General features: G+C 41.8%; 2 protein-coding genes across 2 annotated transcripts; one reads left to right on the forward strand and one right to left on the reverse strand.

Annotated features, from left to right (window-relative positions):
- Positions 1-894: 894 nt before the first annotated feature.
- PSMD10 (proteasome 26S subunit, non-ATPase 10) lies at positions 895-5,728 on the reverse strand. Its single transcript, XM_054039039.1, has 5 exons — positions 5,561-5,728; positions 4,996-5,094; positions 2,784-2,930; positions 2,516-2,682; positions 895-1,166 (listed from the first exon to the last, which is right to left on the reverse strand). The coding sequence occupies exons 1-5, from the start codon at positions 5,672-5,674 to the stop codon at positions 1,013-1,015; spliced, it is 681 nt and encodes a 226-aa protein (XP_053895014.1). The 5' UTR covers positions 5,675-5,728; the 3' UTR covers positions 895-1,012.
- Positions 5,729-5,810: 82 nt separating this feature from the next.
- Positions 5,811-25,077, forward strand: ATG4A (autophagy related 4A cysteine peptidase). The gene is made up of 13 exons (XM_054039038.1): positions 5,811-5,909; positions 9,237-9,347; positions 11,968-12,039; positions 14,954-15,052; positions 16,672-16,773; positions 17,307-17,379; positions 20,111-20,190; positions 20,702-20,889; positions 21,008-21,086; positions 22,083-22,228; positions 23,374-23,430; positions 23,786-23,897; positions 24,172-25,077. Exons 1-13 carry the CDS (start codon positions 5,900-5,902, stop codon positions 24,234-24,236), a joined length of 1,194 nt encoding a protein of 397 aa, XP_053895013.1. The 5' UTR covers positions 5,811-5,899; the 3' UTR covers positions 24,237-25,077.
- Positions 25,078-25,395: the final 318 nt, after the last annotated feature.

A 25,395-nucleotide genomic window follows, 5' to 3' on the forward strand; every position in this document is an offset into this window, starting at 1 on the left:
AGACAGACCAGGCAATAAAGACGTATTGAGAGTGAAGTATTCATAGCTATGCCAAAAGGGGGTTAGACAAATGAAAGGGGTGGCAAATAGAATTAACCTCTAGAAGTAGTTGAACAGTAGTTTAGATAACAAGGAGGGAGAGGAATAGTTTAGAATGGTCTGAAGTGGAATAAGAATTGGATTAAACTGAAAAAAACAAATATGTAATATGAATACCAAGAAGAAGAAAAAAGGAAAAAACGCCAGTTCCTTTACAAGATGCAGAACTGATTGGAAATTTTCCAATGGAATTTTTTTTTTTTTTTTTTTTGAGGACTGTGTTTTCTGAAGCCCCAGCTCCACAGCAGCCTGCCAGGCAAACTGACTTTGAATTTTGGCTTCCGGAGCTCCCAAAATAAGCTCCCTGGGATCCCCATCAGGTGGGCTGCTGAGAAGCCAGCAGCCTATATGTCCTGGGATCCCCAGCTCCTCGGTAACTCATCCGGGTAGGCAGCCGGGGAGTCCAAGAAGCATATTTTGTTTTGGAAACACCTAAAATATTCTTGTGTTTTTCACAGAACTTCAATTCCATTTTCTGGCCAGCTGTAACAAAAAGTAATAGACTGTGGAACGGGCTTCCAAAGCAAACCTAATTTTAAATGGCTCAAGCAACAGGACTGAACACAATATACTATAAAGAATCAATCCCACACTAGGCCCTGTAAAATAGAAAATCAAACCTAACAGGTTTCTTCCAATTCCAATTTATAAGAGTAACAATAATTTTACATGAAACAAAACTGCAGGATACTAAAAATACTTTAAAAGTGCTGACTGGTTTAATTAACAGGCAATTAGAAGAAGTGCACTTGGTGGTAAAATTGAAGGGTATGTAGTGGTATATATCAGTACATTATATATGCACATTATAACAACATTTAAGCTATCAAAATTAAGCTATCAAAATATTAAGATAATAGTCTTAAATGGGTGCATCAGGAATGGAATTCAAGTCATAACTCATCCAACACTGCTAGTCTTCCACCAGTCTTTTAAGTACAGTTCCCAGGCCAACTTTTGACACTTTCAGCGGGGTCTTTTCTTCTTTATTCTCAATGTAAATACTTGCACCATGGGACACCAACAGCTTTGCCTCATCCACTCTCTCTTCAGCACAGGCTAAATGGCTGTAACAAGAACAAGAAACCCATGATCACTGCCAACTCTACCAAGTTTAGAGTGCCAGTCACTGAGGAGTTTATATATAGCCACAATTGAAGTGTCATGGATGTTTCACAGGGGTAGGAGGTAAGAGGTAAAGGAATATGGGGAAAGAGCACACATAATTCCAACCCTGAACATAGACTTCAAAGCCTGTTCCCAGTCATTCCACTGCCAGTAGACAGCTTGAGTATTTCCCAAGGCTGCTGTCTTTTCATGTCTCTTCATTTCAACACTAGATTGTAGCCCTGCTGAGGTAGCCAGCTTTGGGAAGTCAAAAAAACTCCAGTACCTGAACCTCAATTATGCAAAACACACACACACACGACTGCGTTTGGTCAAAAAATCCCTCATGAAAAATGGAAAAAATCCACATTAGCAACTATACCTCTTTTATCTGTCATTAATCAATTGGCATAAGATTTTTAAAAATATAATCTGACATTATTGCACAATAGTGAACAGAATGCAATTATTCCTTAAACACTAGAAGTGAAATCCTCACCCGCATTTTAGTCAGATAGGAGTTTTGCCATCAACTTAAATTTTACCATAAGAGTTTATGTATGGATAGTGTCCTAGATGCATGCATTTCAAATACTGGACCAACTGCATTTAACTTCTGCTTGTTTGCTTAATAGTAGGGCTGTCAATTAATCAGTTAACTCACGCAATTAACTCAAAAAAATTAATCATTAATTGCAGTTTTAGATTTAGACTTCAGATTCTTAAACCTTGGGTCAAGTGCTGCCCTGCAAGCTCTGGGATCCAGGATTGGGGCCCGGGCTGCCGCTGCCCTGCCACCCAGCCCCTGCAGCTCAGTGGTTTGAGCATTGGCCTGCTAAACCCAGGGTTGTGAGTTCAATCCTTGAGGGGGCCACTTAGGGATCTGGGGCAAAATCAGTACTTGGTCCTGCTAGTGAAGGCAGGGGGCTGGACTTGATGACCTTTCAGGGTCCCTTCCAGTTCTGAGATAGGTATATCTCCATATATTATAGTCCAGGTCATTCATTGTGGGCCACATAATAAGTTGAGAACAACTGGTCTACCCTCTAGGAGCAGTAGAGTTGAATTATTAAGTGATTGGTTACTGTAACTAAGTTTATGCTTCACCTGGAAATATAGAAAAGTCTGTAGTATGTATTTGAAAAAACAAAAATGTAAGACATGGTGACTGGAAATGAGTGAAACATCTTGTTACACTTCTCTGAAGTTTTCTGAAGGAACTAAGAGTTTGAGTATACTTGCATGTAAGTAATGGAGTTTTCAGTTGAGAGAGATTAAAAAAAGAGAACAGAAATGTAACATCACTTACAGAGGTGTGTTCCCTTCAGAGTCCTGCATATTCACAGACGCTTTGTACTGCAGCAGGATCTGTATCATTTTTAGGTTTCCTTTGGCTGCTGCTCTGTGTAATGGAGTGGATTCATAGTGGTCTGTTGCATCAGGATCAGCTCCTTTCTCTAACAGCATAACTGCAATCTAAGCATGCAGGTAAATGGGAAAAAAAAAATTCACTTAAATGACCACTTTAATGACAATACAAAAAAAAGAGCAAGACCTGATAACATACGAAACCATACCTCTTGTCTATTTCTGGAGGCTGCATAATGCAGAGGTGTGCAGCCATTTTGATTAACATCATTCACTTGAGCATCTTTTCCAATCAGAGCTTTCACAATTTCATCATGGCCTGCTGAAGCTGCAATATGGAGAGGAGTCCAGCTAGCCTACAGAGGCAGGAAAAAAACAGTTTAAACCCTACAATTGCAAGGAAAAAGCTCACTGTAGAGTAAGGTACTAGTCCGCGTAAGAGTGGCAGAAAGAAACTTTTTGAAGGCCTGCAAGGTTATTTTAGGTAGACAGTAGAACACTGAAGAGAACTTGACAACTTCCCCTTATTTAAAAAGATTATTGTTCTTGCAGTACTGTTTTGGAATAAGAATGGGGTTGGTGGTCAGGAGGTCCTCAGTTCTCAACTCAACTGGGCCTTGTGTGGCTTTGGGAAAGTCATTTAACCTCTCTGCCTCCGTCTTTCTCCTGTAAAATGGGCATACTAATGTATACTTAGCAACATATCTCACAGGAGGGTTGTGAGGCTTAATTAGTTAATGTTCCTTAACTACTTTAAATATCTAATACACTATACAAATGCTAATATAACACCACACCCTTGACTGGGTTGTCAGCAGCAGGGATTGGAATCCAGAACCTCTGGATCTAAAACCACGAGCTTCTACAGTATGAGTTAACTGACAGACCTAGCTCTGTTAGGTGGAAGGCTGTAGCAGCCTCACAAACCTCTATGTGGTCCAGCCAGTAGAGGGGGACAGAGAGCAACGCTGAGTAAGCATACTGAGTTATACACACCTCCTGTCTAGGGAGATCTACCCATTTCAAATCTCTGCATGGATTGCCACTTTGTAATTCCCCGTCCCTGGGTGGTTTGTCAGCAGTGAGAATTTAAACTTGGATCTCTGGATCTAAACACATGAGCCTCTAAATGGCTTTGAGCGACCAGATCCAGGCCTTAGGTCTACTGACTTCAAGCTCACAATCCCAATGGGGCCTAGAACACTTTACAAACACCATTGAAATGCTCCAGTCTATGGAGTGGAGTGTTGCAAGCCCTACAATTGCAAGGAAAAAGCTCACTGTAGAGTAAGCTAGTAGTCCGCGTAAGAGTGGCAGAAAGAAACTTTTTGAAGGCCTGCAAGGTTATTTTAGGTAGACAGTAGAACACTGAAGAGAACTTGACAACTTCCCCTTATTTAAAAAGATTATTGTTCTTGCAGTACTGTTCGTAATAGACATTACTACTCCAGTTTGTCCACCAACTAAAAGGAAAACGGCATTCCCCTCAGCAACATAGGCTACCTTGAGCACATCAAGCCTATCCTCTGCTCTCTACAATGGCTTCCTGTAGAATATTGAGTCAAAGTTCAAGATCTCAATCCTTACCTTCAAGGTGCTCAAAGGCCTGGGCCCAGTATATCTAAAAGATCCCCTAAAACTCCAGGATAAAGACAATGGTAGACAATTCTGCTCCTCAGGCACTTTCTACCATAAGGATAATGCTCTCCTATGCAGCAGACAGAGCTTCTTTGGGGGCTGGTCCGAGACCGTGAAATGAACTCCCACAAGAACTTAGGACCATCACAAACATCACCACCATCTGTTGGAGAAGTTACACTTCTTCAGCCTACCTTGTCCAACACATACATACATAGCAGCATGTACATTTTACTAAGAACTCTGAAAAAACACACACTACACTACGTAAACAGGTCTCTTTCCATAAAGCAGATGAGAGAGGCAGACCAAACCATTTGTGACAGATGTTATTCATGTCACTTAATGCACTATTGGGAGGCACTCAGATACTACAGTGATGAGGGCAACATACAAACCTATACAGAATAGAATAAGATTTTAGTTACATAACAAGTAGTCCAGTATTTGTAGTAATCTATAATCTCTATCCACGGAAATGAGTTTGCTGCCAAATCCATAGGGGGGGACAGTCTCCTCGTGGAACCTTCCGCAATCACCACGTGGCTCGTTTTTAAAATCGGTGCAAGACTCAGGGCTAAGCACTGAGAGCATGTATTTTACCAAACCCAACCGATATGATACCAGCTGTAACAAAGGCATGAGCCTTGGGATCTGGCCAGTTCTACTCACTTCCTTCTCAATTCCTAAAAAAAAAAAAAATTCAGCCCATCGAGCCCAAAGCTGCACAGAACACGCTCCGGAAAGCGCAGAAGACTATTTCTAGGAATGTACACAACTTACGTCGTCCTTGTCATCGACAGGCACGCCCAGGCCTAGCAAGAAATGCACGATGTCCGTGTGTCCCGCTGAGCACGCCCAGTGCAGCGCTGTTCGGTGATCCTGCGAACAGGAACACACGCGGCATGGGTCAGCTGGGCTCCTAGCGCAGGGCCCCGCGGGGAGATGGCAGGGCAGGCAGCGGGGAAGATACGTGGGAGAGAGCAGGGCCTCAGGTCTCCAGCTGAGACAGACTGACAGGACCCCAAGACTGACCCCCCCCCGGATACCCCAAGCAGCCCAGCTCCCCCCACCCCCTACGGCCCCAGCTCCCCCCACCCCCTACGGCCCCAGCTCCCCCCACCCCCTACGGCCCCAGCTCCCCCCACCCCCTACAGCCCCAGCTCCCCAGCTCTAACCCCACTGCCAGCCCCGCCGGCCCAGCTCCCTCGCCCTCCTTACAGCACTCTGGCCCTGCTCCCCTACCCGCAGCCCAGGCCTCCGCCTCCCCACACTACACCACACCGTGACCGGCCCAGCTGAGAGCCCCTGCGGCCCCCCGAGCCTCCAACACCTCGCTCCGCCTGACCTGGTCGCTGCGGGTGGCCAGGCTGCGGTCCTCCCTCAGCCGGTCCTGCAGCAACTCCAGCTGCCCCGTGTAGGCCAGGTTACAGACCTCCATACTGGACACGGGACCGTCCATGCCGCCGCCTCGCAGACTCTCGGCCCGTCCCCTCAGGAAAGGGCGCGGAGCACAACAATCCGCCCCCCCCCGCCCCCAGGCAGCCAATCAGAGAAGCCGGCCAGCCCGGAAGGCAGCGGGGCTGAGCGTCCCCCTCACCGCAGAACTACAACTCCCAGCGTGCTCCGCGGCCGCCGCCGTGTTGTGTGTCCGCCGGGAGGCGAGGAGGATGGTGACAGCGGGAGGATGGAGTCCGGTGAGGGGGGACGCGGCGGGGTCGGGGTCGGGGGATTCGCCGGGCGGGGGTTGCGGGGGGAGGGGAGCAGTGAGGGGCGGGCGGGACAGCGGGAGAATGGGGAGGGGGCCCGGCCTAGGGCGCGGGCCGGGTGTAGCGGGCGGTTCCGATCCGGGCCCAGGGCGGGGGTCGCGGGCGGGAGCCCCAGGCCCGGCCGTGTAGCAGGCGCCGCATACGGCGACAGCCCGGGGGTGACGTGGCGCTGGGACGGGTAGGGCAGCTCCGGGCCCCGATCCTGCGCCCGGCGAGCTCCGAGTCCGAGCTGGCTTCCGAGCCCGGCGCCCGCGGCTGAGCCGGCACCTCGGCTGGGCTGCCCCGCACGGCGGGACGGCTGGAGGGCGCTCGGGGCGCGGGGGCGGGCAGGGCAGGGCTGGGCGTGGGGCAGTGTCAGGCCCGCTGTGCCGCGGGCAGGGGCTGCGCTCGAGGAAGATGGCAGCAGCCGCCGCTAGTCCGCGCGGGTCCGGCGCTGTTACACCCTGAGGTGACACAAGCTAGTTGCGAAGTGTCACTGTCAATCCTGCCATGGGGACACGGCCGGGACCTCCAGAACCAGCGGTAGTGGGGAACTCGCATGGGACTGAAATCTGATTAGCTCTTGGCCAGGTGGCTGTGGTTAACAGGTTTCACTCTATCTTGACTCAGCTCACAAACTTGGTTGTCCAGCCAGGTGAAAATAACGTTGATTTAAAAACAACAGGGAGTTTCCTTAGATCGGTTACTAAGAACATCTTTAGATTATTTTTAAAAAGTGCAGAGTTGATTTTGTTTCCATCCCTGCTGTTTACTTTTTGCCCTTCAGTCAGCTGACCAATGAAAACACATTTTTCAGTTTCACCTTTCCCTTTCTGATGTTCTTTGCTGGAAATCTGACAGTAGAATGGTTAAATTAAAAACTTTTAACAACAGCTTTAACATTAAACTGTTACGCAGTACAGTATTCCATTTTTGTGAAACTCTTTACAGAACCTAAATATGGAGCCTAAACTAGGTGTTGGTGTCCACTTAATATAAGTCTTAGGACAAAAAATAGAGCTGAGTAAATTCACTTGTACATTTGTCATATTTAGATATGTTTATTGGGTAAATTTAGAAGTATTCAAAGTATGTAATTCACCTAAGTCCTGTCACTACACTCAGTAAATTGCAGGATCTAGGCCCAGATTTGTAATGTTAAAGTCTGCTCTACTGTTGCATGGATATTTACTTCAAGCTTTTTAGCATAGTGCTGACATCAACTTTTCTGCAGCCATGAAGCTGATCCTTTGACAGTTGTGACTGCCAACTGGATGGAATAAATAAAATGTCAACACAATATACATTCACTAGATTATGATATCAGAAATCATTTTGATTATGCATGTAAATGTCTTGGTATTAAGAGAATCCTTCCTTATGGCCCTGGATTTTTCCCATTGGCTCCAGTAGAAGCAGGTCTAGGGTGGGTGGGTGGGTGGGTGTGTGTGTGCACACACAAATGATTGCTAGTTACTGTAAAACAGTGAACTTTAACTATAAGTAGTGTATACACACACACACACTACTTACTGTAAAACAGTGAACTTTAACTATAAGTAGTGTGTGTGTGTATACACTACTTATAGTTAAAGTTCACTGTTTTACAGTAACTAGCAATCATTTATTCAAGTTGAATAGAAAAATATACATGATGCCTGAATGCTAATTTTCTGGTTAATATACCCTAATCTGAGGAGGATTTGTGTGAAACTCTCTAGGGTATTCTAAAGTATAATATTTTTTAAACTGCATGTTTCCTGAAGTATGTTATTTACCTAATATTTTTTAAATTAATTTAAAAAGTCAATATTTTTTACTCTTTATGCTGTTTAATTTTGCATTCTGCTTACCTTGGACAGTAAAACTTGGTCAGTTTCACTTTCTGAGTATAGTCAGTTTTGACTTCTAATTTTCAGGCACTTACACAAATGGTGCCATGTTTACATTTCAATACTTTAAGAAATGTTTAAATAGTATAAAACTTTTGTTTGACATTTTAAAAGTGTCATGAAAAATGTTATTAGTTATGGTAAAATCTTTTTTCTTCAACAAAGAGCCTACATTTTTGGACCTAATTTATCTAATAGTTAACATGGGACTAAGTATTCTAAAATGTTGGCCAGAATGTCAACTTTATCTTTTCTGTAGACATTTTGTTCTAAGCCAGTGTATTTTGTAGTCTATTGTGTAATCACATTTAACTATTTTACAGCAAGAGTAGTGGCTGTGTATAGTTGCTATTAATGACATTTAGGAAAGAAAGACACGCGATTAACTTTACACATGTGAGGAGTCCTGTTAGATTCATTGTGATTACTTGCATGCAAAAGTGTTTTCAAGATTGGGTCATAGATTGTTAACTCATTGGGACCGGGACTGTATCTTTTTCTGTGTTTGTACAGTGCCTCGCAAAATGGCTAATCCTGAGTGGAGCCTATAAATCTTTAGTAATATTAATATTACGTGCAACTTGAACATATTTAGCATGTATATTTATGATTTAATATTTAAACATCAGTTCATTGTGTATTTCTTAAATATGTCATTTGAAAGAAAAAATAATCAAAGCAAATAAAAACAATTGCTTAGTTTTACAGCTAAAGAGTTATTCCTTCATTTCCATAAACTCCCACCAAAAATCATAATCAAATGAACTTCCATAATAGAATGAATCAATATGAGTGTTTTACTTATTCATCTTAAAGTAAATAGGTTTTATGGTGAATAATAGTATTGTTTTCTGAACAGGAGATACAAAATCTCCTGTTAGTAGACTAAGGCCCCAGTCCCATTTACACTTGGCATATGCTTAATTTTAAGAAAGAGTAGTGACATTGAAATGAGTGGAACGGTTCATGTGCTTAAAGTTAACTGTGTTTAGTGCAGGACTGGGACATAAATTGTTCACCTAGACTGTGGGTGAAAGCCTAACCTCATTAAAGTCAGTGGCAAAAACTGCCATATGCTTTTATAGCACCGGGATTTCCTCCCTGGGCTCTAGGGTCCAGGTGCCACCCATAGTGTCTCCCAGAGCTTCTGGAGAGTTAAAATACAAAATTGCAATGAACACTATCCATTTTAATGGCGCTGCATATTGCTGAGGGAAAACGGGGTAAATGCTGCTGCCAGAATGAAGTATTGGTCAGAAAACCCCAAAACCCTGGACTAGATCACTGGTTGGAGCTAGTTGCACTTGCAGTATAAGAACGCAAAGTGCTCCAAAAATAACAAAGGGAGCAAAATGGAGTTTGAACTTTCTGTGTTCCTGTTCAGTTTTATCCAAGTATGAAAACCAGACCACTGTCTTATCGGAATACCTAGAAGAATTTCCAGAAACAGATGGGTCAGTGTGGATCTTGGGAAGGCAATACCACCTTAAGACAGGTATGTTTATAATGAAAATCCAACTATAACTTTCATAGTTTATATGTACAACATTTCCTCAGTGTTCATAACATTATCACTACATAAATCTGAGAGCAAAAATAAACTCACTTCTAAAAAGTAGACCAACTATATACAGTGGTTGTCACCCTAATATGAAATTAGCTCGCAGGAGGTTTAAGGAAGTAGAGAGTGCAGCATCCGTCACAGTTTCTGCAAACTGGGCACGCTTATCCTGCAGATTCTCACATTAGGCGGGTTATTTCTAGTAATTAAATGTCATGGAATAAATAAGTGACTTTTTAAGAAAGATAATATCACAGGTATTAAACAATCAGCTACGGAGAAAACATTTTTCACACACAATCTTCCCACCAAAATAAGTAAAATCGTGACAATACCCTTTAAAGTTTCTCCTATAAGAAAGGAGCAGGCAGCTGAGTATCTACTGTAGCTCATTTTAAAACTGGATGTGGTGATGCAGCAAATATCAGTCATATCTTTAGTAACTTTGTAAATCAGAAGCATGCACTGAAGCCACGTACTCTTGGTGATAAATTGCATTTTAAAATACAAAGTAAATGCAATGAATCAGCAATTACCAGTATCAGGAGACCAACTATTAAGTCTGTACAGTGGTTCAGATAACAACAAATCCACTATGCTGGATGTATGAATTTCTTACAGCATGATATTCTCAGTTGAAAGTTAATGTGTTTTAAAAAAAAAAAAATTAAGCAACGTTATCTTTCCGATGCATATTCTGTTTTAATTTGATAAAAATAAACACTTTCCCTAGAAGCTGTCCCTGCAGTGTAATTATAGCACAATACCCTACCACACAGGAATGAGAGGGCAGGGCTGGTTTTTGTTCCTTGGAAAGTGTGTGGGGTAGCACCTTGTGTTGCATTTCCTGGATCCGGCAGTCAACTCAGTAGTGGCGTTGATGGGCACTAGGATACTGTTGAAGTATCCTGATAATGGCTGGAAGGACAAGTCAGTCCAAGGTTAACAGTAAGGGGATAAAGGCAGTAAATAGTTAGATCCTCAAGAATTGTAGAGTGCCTTTGAGGGAATCCTGAAATTAAAAAAAAAAAAAAGCTTGGAGAGATTAGAAATACCGTAGAGTCAATATAAACATTTGATGAGATTGGTACAAAACTAGCACAATTTGACTACAACCTAATCTTTTAAAAAATTCTTTTGCAAAAATATACTGTTTACTTTTCTTGGCCAGCTTAGTGGTTTAGTAATTCTAATGTCAAAGTTGAATGTCACTCCAGAGTTTTTAAAGTGAGACAGATTGTGCTCAGGAATTGGAATAAACAGAGCTTGATAAACTATCAGTTTAGAGGATTTAGTTTGTTCAATCGTACTGGTGATTGGTTTTTTATATAACAAGTCACAGCTTTATTTATTTTGTCTATTGAGTTATGTTGGGAGCCAGATAGTATATGGTGAACAATAAACTTTGTCTGGGATAGGGAGCAGATCATATATGTGGAATTTTTTTGTCACATTATCCTGTTAGGGAAAGGAGGGGTGGGGGAAGACTAGGTATGGCTCTCCAAACCAGCAAGGTCTATCTCCTGAGATTTTCATGAAATTGCACATATCCCAGGGTATTTCCAGAGTGCCATGGCTTTTTCACAAAAACCCGATATTGTTGTTTGTAGGCGCTCTAGTCAATATCTTCCTGTGACTTTTGTGGTCTTCCTTCCCCAATGAGAAGCAAGGCTCTAAGGGTACGTCTACACTACCCGCCGGATCGGCGGGTAGCGATCGATCTATTGGGAATCGATTTATCACATGTAGTGTAGACGCAATAAATCGATCCCCGATCACTCTCCCGTCAACTGCTGAACTCCAGCCGTTCAAGAGGCGGAAGCAAAGCCGATGGGGGAGCCGCGGCCGTTGATCCAGCGCCGCGAGGACGCGAAGTAAGTAATTTTAATTCGATCTAAGATACGTCGACTTCAGCTACACTATTCTCGTAGTTGAAGTTGCGTATCTTAGATCGACCCCTCCCTCCAGTGTAGACCAGGCCTTGTTGGTCTGCTTGGACATGCTCCCACCTATCTCTGCGGTATTCAGGGTTAACATTCTCTAAGGTGGTGAAATCCTTGCAAGTGTGAGGGAGACGATACCATGGAAAGTGGACATCTCACTTTGTTTTCTCTCTGCAAGTCTTGTCCCTTTATATGCAGAAGAGGATTCAGTGGAGGAAGAAGGGCTATGCACTTAGGCTCATCCTTCCTCCTTCAGACCCAAATTGGTCCCTTTTAGTAGAAATTCTCCAAGTTTCTTGTCCTGTGTATAAATTTTGTTCAGAGGGGATAGTTCTGCATAGCAGTAGCTGGTTCAAGTTTAGCTTAGCTATTCAAAACAGAAATGCTACTCTCTTAACCTTTGATGGCTAATAATTACTGCACGCTTACCCAATAGACTTTGTTTAGTTTGTATATGTAAAGTGCGCTGAATATTTAAAGTGATACATGTATTATTTTTGTATCTGAAAGTAAATAGACATCTCCTGTATATTCTATATGTTGCGTTAATGCCAAATGATCTTTGCAGTCAGGAGTTGGTAGTTTAATATGGCTTTGTTTTTTAATTCCAGGCAAATCTAAATTATTGTTGGATATAAGTGCTCGTCTGTGGTTTACATACAGAAAAAAATTTTCACCAATTGGTGGGTATGCTTTAGGGTGAACAGCCCAATTTTTTTGTATTATTGTCTTGTTGGAAATTTAAAATTGTGGGAGGAATCAAATTATTATATATGAACTTACTGACTCCTAAATTATTAGAGGACTCAGAGGTATGACTTTTACTCCTTCTGAAAACAAAAAGGAAATAGTGGGCCACATTCCCTAGTACTGAAAGTTGTGCTCACTTACACCAGTAGAAAATTTGGTCCTTGTGTTTATACTAACAGTGGAAATAACTTGTGAATGTTTCTCAAATTAATGGGGAATGCACAGTAGATCTGTTGTGCAAGAAATATGTTTAACCTGTTTATTCACACACTAAAAATGATTTCACATTAAAGGAATAAAAAAAACCCTATTTAAACTTTCTGGTTAAATTAAATTTATTTCCCAAATCATCACCCAAAGAAACATTTGGACTGGATAAATTATGGGATTGGTAATGGGATAGAGCCTTTACCTAGGGTTACCATATTTTGTGCCTCCAAAAGGAGGACACTCCACGGGGCCCTGGCCCCGCCCCCAGCCCCGCCCCCTCCCCCTCCCCAACTCCGCCCCTCCCCAAAGTCTCCGCCCCCTCCCCTGCTTCCCGCGAACATTTGATTCGCAGGAAGCCTGGGCAGGTAAAGGGGGTTGTGGGGGGAGGAGGTGCGGCCCAGGCTGGCCCCCCCGGCGGCTCCAGCCTGGGTCGGCTCGGGCCCTGGGGTGCCGGCCCTGGCCCCCGGCCGACCACCCCCGGCCCGCCCAGCACTGCCGGCCGGCCCCCGGCGACCCAGCACACCCCCCGGCTCCGGCGGCCCAGCGCACCCCCTGGATCCCGGCCCCGCGGCCCAGCGCACTCCCCCGGCGGCCCGACCCCGCGGCCCAGCGCACCCCCCCGGCGGCCCGGCTCCCGGCCCGACCCCCCGGCTCCCGGCCCCGCGGCCCAACGCACCCCCCCGGCGGCCCGGCTCCCGGCCCAACGCACCCCCCCGGCGGCCCGGCTCCCAGCCCGACCCCCCGGCTCCCGGCCCCGCGGCCCAACGCACCCCCCCCCCCGGCGGCCCGGCTCCCGGCCCGACCCCCCGGCTCCGCGGCCCAGCGCACCCCCCCGGCGGCCCGGCTCCCGGCCCAACGCACCCCCCCGGCCCCGCGGCCCAACGCACCCCCCCGGCGGCCCGGCTCCCGGCCCGACCTCCCGGCCCCGCGGCCCAGCGCACCCCCCCGGCTCCCAGCCCCGCGGCCCAACGCACCCCCCCGGCGGCCCGACCTCCCGGCCCTGCGGCCCAGCGCACCCCCCTGGCGGCCCGACCCCGCTGCCCAGCGCACCCCCCCGGCGGCCCGGCTCCCGGCCCGACCTCCCGGCCCCGCGGACCCCCGCGGCCCAGCGCACCCCCCCGGCGGCCTGGCTCCCGGCCCGACCCCCCGGCTCCGCGGCCCAACGCACCCCCCCGGCTGCCCGACCCCGCTGCCCAGCGCACCCCCCCGGCGGCCCGGCTCCTGGCCCGGCTCCCGGCCCGGCACCGCGCGCCCGGCCCCGCGACCCCGGCTCAGCCCTCCCTCCCGATTTTCCCGGACATGCCCGGCTTTTGGGGGATTTCCCCCCGGACGGGGATTTGAGCCCCCAAAAGCCGGACATGTCCGGGAAAATCCGGACGTATGGTAACCCTACCTTTACCTTTACCTTTAGGTTGCCAATTTAAATCTAGCTCAGGTGCGTAGATGGCCCAAAACTTATTTCATGGTCTCGGCCACGATTGCAAAACCCACCACAATTGGCATAATTGACAACATTACTGGCAATCTTACTAGACAGTAAGTACCATTCACCACTAGAGGTAGTCTTTCTACTACACAGTTGAGACAGATTGATGGAACAGCATCAAAGATGCTTTCATTGTCACTGTCCATGCTCTGCCTGTTCTGTTGATAGATTTCCAGCATCTTTCTCAAGCACTAAATTAAATAGAAACAAATAAAGGAAACTCTTGGAATTTACCATAGAATCCACTTCTTGATGCAGAACTGTGCTTAAGAATCTAAGCATTTAGTTTAAAGTGATTTATCTTTCTAGCCTTCATGATTGTGAAGACAGCCTTAAAACATAAACAAATAGAAAATATTGTCGTCCTGAATCTGCAGCCAGTTTGAAGCAATAGCTTGGAGAGGTGTGACCTTTCCTAATAATCTTAATAGATTCTCATTATTTCACTACATCCAACCAGGGTTCTTAGCTCTACAGATCCAAACTGTGTCCAGTGTTTCACCAGATGCCAAAATCTGTATTTGCTTCCTACCCAAATGCTAAAACCTCCATCTTCAAACCCTCAAAGCTTGTACAGCGCATTTACTAATATATAGGCACACATATATACTTTTAGTATATTGCAAACTGAAAATGAGGGGAGATTATAATGTAATATTAAAATATGGAGGTTACTGTACTGATTGCATTACTCTTTCCATATTGAATTCCATTAGGTCCGCTGCCTACACCTCCATCTGTTGTTTTGGTTTCATAGTGCTCATAGGACCTCACTGCAAAGTTTAGGTTTGGCTTAGCACAGTGTACAGTCCTGCATATAGGCTTGTCCATTTTATCCTTGAATTTGGTACAGTTTGGTAAACAGCTTTACATGGTTGCTTCTTTGCCTTTTGTCTTGCATCAGCAAAGAATTCTGCTTCTATTGAGCTGTGTCAGTACTGGTTTCCACACAGATCTGCTTGGCAGATCCTGAACACTTATCTAGAAGCCAGACTGGTGATAAAAATCTTTCTGTCTCAGTTTCTCTTCATCCACCGGACACTTGTTAAAAAGCTGAACTTTTCTTGACCACCTAGATTTCAACAATTTGATTTTTGTGGTGCTAATTTCAGTCAAGAACCCATATTAATTGTAATAATTCTTGTTACTAGGAGGCACGGGCCCTTCATCCGATACTGGCTGGGGATGCATGCTGCGATGTGGACAGATGATGCTGGCACAAGCTCTGATTTGCAGGCATTTAGGAAGGGGTGAGCATACTGTTACTTTGTGAAATATGTTAGGAGGCTCTGTGGTTATTTGGGTGACGTTTAATGTTGGTGTGAAAGCCCAGTACAATAGACATCCACTGAGAGATGTAGGGCTAAAGTAACTAGTGAAAGTCTCTTCAGAATGATTGGCAGAAATTGATGATGAAATAAATGATGTCTCCAGACAAGAGGAAACTGTTAGTGTTTCATCCTGACCCAGCAGGGCTGAATTGTTTTGGTGGTTAAGCAGAAAAATAAGAACAAAGGGTTTACCAAGTGGGACTCCTGTCTTTATTATCTAATAGAGCTTTGCATGACAAATAATGAAGCTGGTGCTTGGGTGGAAACTGCTGCCGCCTGACTGATTTCCTGTCATCGTGTTCATTGTTTATGTGGTGCTCAAATTGTACTAATTGCTTTATAGGCAAAATAAAGAAGAGTTCTCTGGAGCTTGATAGCTTGGTCCAATAAAAGATATGACCTCACTCACATTGTCTCTCTAATATCCTGGGACCAACGTGGCTACAACAATACTGCAAATTATAGGCAAATATGCAGATAGCTTCCCTACCTCCAGCCTAAGGTCCCAATCCTGCAACAGAATTCACTAAATGTGGACCCATACACCTGTATGAGCATTCCAGGATCACAACCAGAGTAATCTTAGGCCTAATATACATAGAGCTCTTGTATCGAGTCAGCTATTTTGGTTAGGGATGTGAGTTTATACCAATATAGTTAAATGGGTACAGACCCTACTGTGGACAACTATATACTGATGTAACTTAGTCCACAGTAAAGAGTGTTTCAGAGTAGCAGCCATGTTAGTCTGTATCCGCAAAAAGAACAGGAGTACTTGTGGCACCTTAGAAACACATTTATTTGAGCATAAACTTTCGTGGGCTACAGCCTACTTCACTGGATGCATGTAGTGGAAAATACAGTAGGAAGATATATATACACACAGAGAACATGAAACAATGGGTGTTACTATACACACTATAAGGAGAGTGATCAGTTAACGAGAGCTTTTATCAGCAGGAGAGAAAAAAAAACTGTTTGTAGTGGTAATGAAATTGGCCCATTTTCAGCAATTGACAAGGAGATAGGAGGAACTGTAGCTGGTGGGGGGAGGAAATAAGCATGGGGAAATAGTTTTACTTTGTGTAATGGCCCATCCACTCCCAGTCTTTGTTCAAGCCTAATTTAATGGTGTCCAATTTGCAAATTAATTCCAATTCAGCAGTCTCTCATTGGAGTCTGTTTTTGAAGTTTTTTTGTTGTAATATTGAGACTTTTAGGTCTGTAATCGAGTGGCCAGGGAGATTGAAGTGTTCTCCAACTGGTTTTTGAATGTTATAATTCTTGACGTCTGATATATGTCCATTTTATATTGCGTGCCACTTTTAACTATATCTGTTTCTAAACTGATACAGTAAAGTGGTACAAAAAATGGGTAGACAAGTTCTTATTGTCTCCTTCTGACTATCAAGATTTTTGTGAAAACATTCTCGGTTCATGTTGTTGTATTTTAGAAAAGCACTCATGATGGCATAGTATGAAATGCTAGACAGAGTTTGGAGTTTATCAGTTAATCTATATAACTTTTTCCCTGTAAGATTGGCTTTGGGAGAGACACAAAAAACAACCTGAGGAATATCACAAGATCTTGCGATGCTTCATAGACAGAAAAGATTGCTGTTATTCTATCCATCAAATGGGTAAGGGCAGGTATCATCAGCTTTTTATGCCTCAAGTTGCTAATGTGTTTACAATGTATTAATTTTAAAATATATAATCACAAAACAAAAGAAGGATTATGGAGACAAAGTGGATAAATATATATATAGAGAGAGGATTTAATGCATACCAAATATATACTGAGGTCTAAATCCAGCATGTACAATAGAAATAACTAGCTCTGGATAGAATATGTGACTATTAGGGACCAGACTTTAATAAATTTAAATTAGTGCTTACCAACATAGATTCTCTTGCACCAGCCCATAGATTGTAGTGAGGGGTGCCAGTAGTCAGAATGCAGTTTAGAGGCTTCTTCTCAATTATGGAAACTAATCTTCATTGCAGTTGTAAAAAGAGAATAGATAGTATATCAATAATCTGATTAAATGTAAATATTTTACAGTAGTTTTAGAATGTGTGCAACAAAATATTAATAGGATGTGCCATTTAATACATGTCATCACCTGATATTTGTGCTCTTTTGTGTGTGTTTTGTTTCTAATAAAAACAGCACAGATGGGTGTAGGAGAGGGGAAGTCGATTGGAGAATGGTTTGGACCAAATACAGTTGCACAAGTGCTAAAGTAAGCAAAACATACATATGTATTTAGAATGTATTTACCCTGAATAGTTCAATTCAGATGCAGCATAGCTGTCTAAGAGTGATGACCTCCATTTCTGGATTTTGAAACAATGTAAAGTTTGGAGGCATTGGCTTAAACCTGTGTGTAGTCTGAACTGAGGTCCTGCTTTTACTCAATTATATACAAGGATTATTTGAGTCACAGAAGTCACATGACTTGTCCATGTCCGACAGGGGCATAGGTTGGACTGTCCCTAAATCAAACACGTGAGATACGTAAGAAAAATAATGCATTTCTTCTACAAAAGTTTTATATGAAAAAAATCATGTTTATAAGTAGGTTAATTTTATTTATTTATATATGCTGACAGTGTAGACTGATAAAACAAATTATTAGGGCTATTGATTAATTGCAGTTAACTCACGTGATTAACTAAAAATTAATTGCGATTAAAAAAATTAAATCGAGATTAATCAGTTAATTGCACTGTTAAATAATAGAATGCCAATTGAAATTTATTAAATATTTTGGATGTTTTTCTACATTTTCCTATATATTGTATTCTGTGTTGTAATTGAAATCAAAGTGTATATTATTTTTGCTTTACAAATATTTGCACTGTAAAAATGATAAACAAAAGAAATAGTATTTTTCAATTCACCTCATACAAGTACTGTAGTGCAATCTGTTGTGCAAGTGCAACTTACAAATGTAGATTTTTGTTTGTTACATGACTGCACTCAAAAACAAAACAATGTAAAACTTCAGAGCCTACAAGTCCACTCAGTCCTACTTCTTGTTCAGCCAATCGCTAAGACAACAAGTTTGCTTACATTCAAGGGAGATAATGCTGCCCTCTTCTTATTTACACTGTCACCAGAAAGTGAAAACAGGTATGGGCATGGCACTTTTGTAGCCAACGTTGCAAGGTATTTATGTGTCAGATATGCTAAACATTCATATGCCACTTCATGCTTCGGCCACCATTCCAGAGGACATGCTTCCATGCTGATAACTCTCATTAAAAAAATAAGCATTAATTAAATTTCTGACTGAACTCCTTGGGGCAGAATTGTATGTCCCTGGCTCTGTTTTATCTGCATTCTGCCATATATTTCATGTTCTAGCAGTCTCGGATGATGACCGAGCATATGTTGTTCATTTTAAGAACACTTTGCACATTTGACAAAATGCAAAGAAGGTACCAATGTGAGATTTCTAAAGATAGCTACAGCACTCGACCCAAGGTTTAAGAATCTGAAGTGCCTTCCAAAATCTGAGAGGGATGAGGTGTGGAGCTTGCTTTCAGAAATCTTAAAAGAGCGACATTCCGATGTGGAAACTACAGAACCTGAACCACCAAAAAAGAAAATCAACCTTCTATTGGTGGCATCTGATTCAGATAATGAAAATGAACATGCTTTGGATTGTTATTCAGCAGAACCCGTCATCAGCATGGACGCATGTCCTCTGGAATGGTGGTTAAAGCATGAAGGGACATGTGAATCTTTAGTGCATCTGACATGTAAATATCTTGCGACGTCTGCTACAACAGTGCCACAAGAACACCTGTTCTCGCTTTCAGGTGACATTGTAAACAAGAAGTGGACAGCATTATCTCCTGCAAATGTAAACAAACTTGTTTGAGCAATTGGCTGAACAAGAAGTAGGACTGAGTGGACTTGTAGGCTCTAAAATTTTACATTGTTTTATTTTTGAATGCAGGTTTTTTTGTACATAATTCTACATTTGTAAGTTCAACTTTCATGATAAAGAGATTGCACTACAGTTCTTGTATTAGGTGAATTGAAAAATACTATTTCTTTTGTTTGTTTTTTTTACAGTGCAAATCCTTGTAATCAAAAATAAATATAAAGTGAGCACTGTACACTTTGTATTCTGTGCTGTAACTGAAATCAATATACTTGAAAATGTAGAAAATGTCCAAAAATATTTAAATAAATGATATTCTATTATTAATCGCGATTAATTTTTTTAATCGCTTGAGAGCCCTACAAGTTATATTTAATTTTAGCTGCTTTAACTAGAGTTTAACAATGAAACCTAGATAGCAGTTTACATAGAGAGCTGTAAGGCAGTATATTCATTTAAGGATGTTCTTTTGAACTACCTAAAAAAAATATAGCAGACTCAGCATTGTGTCTGTGACTTAACTTTGTTGTACAATTTTTCTTTCTTCACTTGGTCTGGGGCTGAGTTTGACAGATTTATGGCCTGATCCTACCAACGCTTATGCACGTCAGTAGTCTCACTGAATTCCGTAGAACTACTCATGCATAAAGTTACTCACATGCACGAGTGGATTGTAAGCTCTTTGAGGCAGGGACTGTCTCTTTGGTCTGTGTTACACAGCACCTAACACAATGGGATCCTGGGCAATGACTGGGGTTCCTAGGTGTGACTCCAACACAAATAAAAAAAATACTAATAAATATAAAGTAGCAAGGTTGTAGAGTTCAATGGCTTTGCTATTGGCAATGAGCCAAGAAATTTTTCACACAAGTTATTTCACCTTCATGCTACCTCTGCATTTCTCTTCTACGTCATAGTTATACTTTGACTAATAAAAAATACAATGAATGCTGTTTTTGATAAGAAATTATTATATATTTATTCAAGAGCCATCTAATTGCATTGAGTGCCAAGCTACACTTTTGGCTCCTGAATGACAATACACTTTTTTACTAATTACTACCTTAATGTTTTCCAGAAAGCTTGCTTTATTTGATGAATGGAATTCTTTAGCAGTTTATGTATCTATGGACAATACCGTGGTCATTGAAGACATCAGTAAGTTACAAACACTGGCTCTCACTTAAATTAGTTTCTTATTTGCCAAAGTACCCTAAAAAAATGTAGTTAATAGAAAAAAAATGCATTTTGGGCCTTAATTATTACCCTAGCTGAGAAATAAGGGGTGTGTGTGAGAGAGAGAGTGTGTTCTTGGGATATCCAGTACTGCGCATCACCTTGTTACCCCCTCCTCTAGCAAGACGTATCGTTATCCGAGAAAGCTTCCGGTGCTAAATGTTGTTTGGTTAAACATGACTAGGAGATGATAATTTACTAGATGAAGTTATCGACCTGAGCCCTAATGTCTTCTTGTTAACCTGGCACCCTAATCTGTGCCTACCAGAATTACTTGTAATTATACAGCCACAACGTACACACTACCCTCCTTAAAAGCTGGGACCTTTTGGAAGAAAGATTTCTGAAAAAGCATCTTAATTTTCCATTCATTTGGAACATTTATAATATAGTCCTTAGTGAATTGACAAGTCTCTCCTCCTTGCTCCCACAGAGAAAATGTGTTGGTCCCCTCCTCAGAGCAGCAGTGCTGCACGTGGTAGCATGCTCTCACACAGAAGTGCTCTCAGTCAAAACAAGAACACAGCAGGGTTTTGCTCAGGCTGGAAACCTCTCTTGCTCATTATACCTCTACGACTGGGGATAAATCACATCAATCCGATTTATATTGATGCTTTTAAAGTAAGTCGCTGTCCCTGAAATGATTGTTATGCTGCATGTCATTTACAAACAGTTTAGATATCTGTGATACCAATATACAGGACAACTAAAATTTCATTTTTCCCCTTTGAATCTCTAGGAATGTTTTAAGATGCCACAGTCTTTGGGGGCATTAGGAGGGAAACCAAATAATGCCTACTATTTCATAGGATTTTTAGGTAAGGAAAAAAATAATTACAGATAAGTTGATGGGCTAAGGAACTGGGCCTGGTCTGAAGAAACATCAGGAAGTGTAAAACTGAAGCTGCTGGGAAACGTAGTTAAGGAAAGAGATAAGGAGAGTAGGAGAAACGAATAATTAGATAATTCCAGAACAATACACTATGATCTTTTATAGGAAAGGTAGAGTGAAGTTGGGTATAGAAATAAGTAACAACATCAGCAAGAGTCATGTGATATGAAAGGCTAGTTGAATAGTATTTGGCAAATCTATTAGACAGATGTTACTAGCATGTAGTCATGTATTGTTTCCTAATCTGTAGTCTTACCTTTTATTCTTTTGCTTCACTTTTTTTCTTCAAGTGGTATAACTCAGCATTTTCCCTGATTAAAGCTCATTTGTTTGATTTCTGCTCACTTCTCTAACTTCACTAGATCTTGCTGTCTTTTAATGCTAGCCTTGCATCAATGTATTTTATCACTTGCCTTTCCTTTGTCACTTATAGTAACATTCAGTGCTAGACTTAATCTTTTTTTAAATTTCACCCCATTTGACTTGTTATGAATAATTGCTCTCTATTTATGACCTATCAGTCCATTTTTCGATAAAACCTGTGGTATTTTTATTCAGACCTCATTGTTTCAATCTCTCAGTGAGTCTAATATGAAACAATGTTGAATTCCTAACTGAGTTCTAGATTATATTTGTGGTCATCCTGTGACCTGTTGAATGGCAGAATTTACATTTTAAAAGTTTTAAATGTTACGTTAGCTCTAGGAAATAAAGGAAAATAAGGGTCAAAGTAAAAAGCCTTACAAATCACCATAGTAAGCTATACCAGATATGGTGCCACACTCTTCCTGAATTTCCCAATTTCAGAACACATAGCTAGCAAAAGTCTAATCAATCTTAATCATGATGATGATCTAAATTCTATCTTACAAGTCCAGCTTCAGTGGTATTACAAATGATAAAATATATTTAATCTGCACAGGAAACGAGCTCATCTATTTGGACCCTCACACCACTCAGATTTTTGTAGATTTGGAGGAAAACGGTATGGTTGATGACCAGAGCTTCCATTGTCAGCAGGCCCCACATCGAATGAAGATCATGAATTTGGATCCCTCCGTAGCATTAGTAAGTGTTAGGAAGAAATGTAGCATGAACTTCTATTACAAAACTGTCGTTGTGCATTTGCCTGAGCAGAATAATGAATGACTACAAAAAAAGTTCACATATGCCAAATTTATCCTCATTGATTAACTATACAGTAATTTTGCTGAGATTAATGTTCCCTCCAGTAGGAAACTGGATATTTGAATGGGGGTGGCTAATTATTTTTGTTAATAGAGAAGCCTTTACTTTTTGCAGAGCCATTTTAGTGTAGTGGTTGAAGCAGGGAATTTAATCAGAATTCCTGGGTTCTTTCTCTCCTTCATGTCTCAGTTTATCAATCTATTAGTAGTTACAGTCCAGGATACTTTACAGGGATATTACAATTCTTAATGACCCTAATTCTGATCTCAGTCCAGTTACACGTACTATTGACACCAGTAAGGTTACTCTTCATTCTCCTCCTCTGTGTAAGATCAGAATTGGCCCAATGTTTGTAAAGTGTTTTGAGTTCCCAAATGAAAGGTGATGTAAACATATGTTATTAATAATATCACTTTTAGCGGGAAAGTATCTGCTGTTAGTGAGTAACATTTAACTATGTAAATGTTCAAACCATGAAAAAGCACCAGTCCATTCAGTAATATAACTGACTCTGATATTCACAATACAGCCACTCTTGGAAGTGTCACGTATATGGCAGTTCATCCCCAGTGGCAGGTTAAACTTGCAGCCAGATGGACAATTGTGGTAAATTGGCATGGCCCTATTGACTTCAGGGGAGCTGCAATTATTATTATTTGCATTCTGATGGAGCCTACAGGCCTCAAATTGAGATTTGCTTTAGGCACTGTACAAACATAATACAGTCATTGCCCTAAAGGGTTTAAATAGATAAGACAGATGAACAGGAGAGGGGGGAAAGAGCAGAGCATTCAGTATGGTGAGTGGCAAATGTCGTGTCAGTTCCTTGTTTTTTCAACTTTTTTTCCCCCGTGGCCTCCGTTTTACTCCAGTTCAGGATCTGGTCCTTAGTCTGATACATATTTTGGGTCTTACACATGATGATAGTATGTGCTACTGCAAAACAGTGGCTTAATTCTGCCTTATTTGCTAATATTGCATGTAACTTGCAGAGGAAAAACTATCTCTGTTTTTCCCCCCTTCAGGGCTTCTTTTGTAAAGAAGAAAAAGACTTTGATAACTGGTGTAGTCTTGTACAAAAGGTAACAATGGGATATTCTTTTAATTTGATCTGCTTTTTTGTGTGTGTGTGTGTGTGTGTGTGTGTGTGTGTCAGAGCTAATTATAACATGACTGACAATCTGTGGTAGAGCTTGAGAGATCTACCTTCCATGCATGTTTCTGATTGAAGAAATTCACTATATATAGATCTGTAAAATGATGACCTTTAATGAGGGTTGCACAAAGTATAACAGGATTCCATTTCATATGGGCATAATTGATTTATTATTATTATTTGCCTCTTGTAACTGTTTTGACTGACCAGCCAAGTAGATCTGTTGTTGGACTTTCCATTAATATGATACCATTTTTTAAGAGAAAGTGCTTTATCCTCAGGAGATTCTGAAGCAGCAGGGTCTTCGGATGTTTGAGTTAGTTCAAAATCATCCAGCCCATTGGCCTCCTTTCATACCTCCAGCAAAACCAGAAGTGACGACGTCAGGAGCAGGTACAGTATTGACTTGAGTGGACTGTGGTGCAGCAATATGTTCCTCCCTTTACCGGTAGGAGAAATAATCCCAGGTGGAGCAGCTATGCTTTGCTAAGTGTCTATAATGCTCAGTGTGATTAGCTAATCCATTCGTTAATACCGGTAGCAACTTGAACACCAGATTTATCTACAAAGGCTAAATGTGATTTCCAGCATATCTTGCCCTAAAATGTCTTCCAAAGTGAAAAGCAATAGGCATGTCTGTTAATATTGTTTTCATTTTTGTTGGCAGAACTTATTGAATCTACCGATAAACTGCTTGAGTTGGAAGAAGAATTTGAAATCCTGAGTGTATGAAGGAAGCTATGGTGATTTTTCTGTGTTGAACATATTGCATTGACTTCAGACAAACAGCCATTCTAGCCCACAAGTGCCTGAAATTATGGACAACAGAGCACAAAACCATAGCAGCACCCAAAACTCAGACAGTGACAGTTTAACAAGATCTTCCCTGGGTGGAAAGAGCAGCAAAGATCCCATTGGCAGACACGTAAAGGGAATCTCTGCTTCCAGCATGCATCTTATTTGAAGACAAATGGACCTTTTGAGATGAAGGCAAAAACAATATATTAAAGTAAAGACTATGGTATATCACTGGGCTCTACCTTTGAAGAAAGGGATGACTCAAATGGATATTCTTGCTCTCGTATGCAATTGTGTAGTCCTTTAAAAAAAGCAAAATGGTGTTGAGTTAAGGGAGGATGTTTACTTCTGTTCCCTCCTGTGGGCTGCATCATAGGAATAAATTCATCATCTTGTTTAAAAGATCAACTGGATCAGGAGAAAATTGTTTCCTTGTTAAATATTTTAACATGTATTTGAGCAACCACACTTTTTATTACAAAAATGTTTCTGTAAAAGGAACTATGTCTAATGTATACATTTGGAACAGCCTTCCTGTTTCTGGGAGACCTAAAACAAACAGGAGACTCAATTCGTTGATATAGATCACGATCACTGCTATAGTTATGACCTATTTCACCTTGACCTTAAAACTTAGGTTGATGATTTTTGTTAAAACAAGAAGTCAAAGGTGTTTTTTTTAAACTGTATCTTATTTATTTTAAAATAGATTTATTTACACAAGTTTCTCTGTAACAGCACTTTATCTGTGCATCTAATAAATTTCTTAAGCTTTTCATAGGCTACTTGCTATAGTTTGTGAATTTGCTTGCACAGACCATAAATATAAAACAAAAAGTTATCCCAAACTGATGATACACAAATTATTTAAGGTCCCTGATTCTGCCTTGTTACCTTATCAATTCTATTTTGGTAAAAGTACCTTAGATATACAAGTCCCTAGGAGAGTTATGTAGTTAGATGTTTATTTAAACTGAGGATATCTCTAGTAGCTTTGAGAACAAGGGTTCAGAAATATCAAGCCCTTACTGTGCACAAGGGCTTTTAATGAATTCATGAGTCGCATTTTGTTTCCTAAAAACACAATTCCCAT

Source organism: Malaclemys terrapin, chromosome 9 (assembly GCF_027887155.1).
Source record: "Malaclemys terrapin pileata isolate rMalTer1 chromosome 9, rMalTer1.hap1, whole genome shotgun sequence".
In the NCBI taxonomy this organism is placed as follows: Eukaryota; Metazoa; Chordata; order Testudines; family Emydidae; genus Malaclemys; species Malaclemys terrapin.

Excerpts from the sequence above, each read along its gene's own strand:
- PSMD10 (XM_054039039.1), bottom strand. The coding sequence starts at position 5,674 with ATGGACGGTCCCGTGTCCAGTATGGAGGTCTGTAACCTGGCCTACACG. Across the intron at positions 2,931-4,995 it reads CTGTCGATGACAAGGACGAC|GCTAGCTGGACTCCTCTCCA; the intron begins GTAAGTTGTGTA and ends CTGCCTCTGTAG. Across the intron at positions 2,683-2,783 it reads CCTCCAGAAATAGACAAGAG|ATTGCAGTTATGCTGTTAGA; the intron begins GTATGGTTTCGT and ends CTGCATGCTTAG.
- ATG4A (XM_054039038.1), top strand. Across the intron at positions 15,053-16,671 it reads TTGCAGGCATTTAGGAAGGG|ATTGGCTTTGGGAGAGACAC; the intron begins GTGAGCATACTG and ends TTTCCCTGTAAG. Across the intron at positions 23,898-24,171 it reads AGTGACGACGTCAGGAGCAG|AACTTATTGAATCTACCGAT; the intron begins GTACAGTATTGA and ends TTTTGTTGGCAG.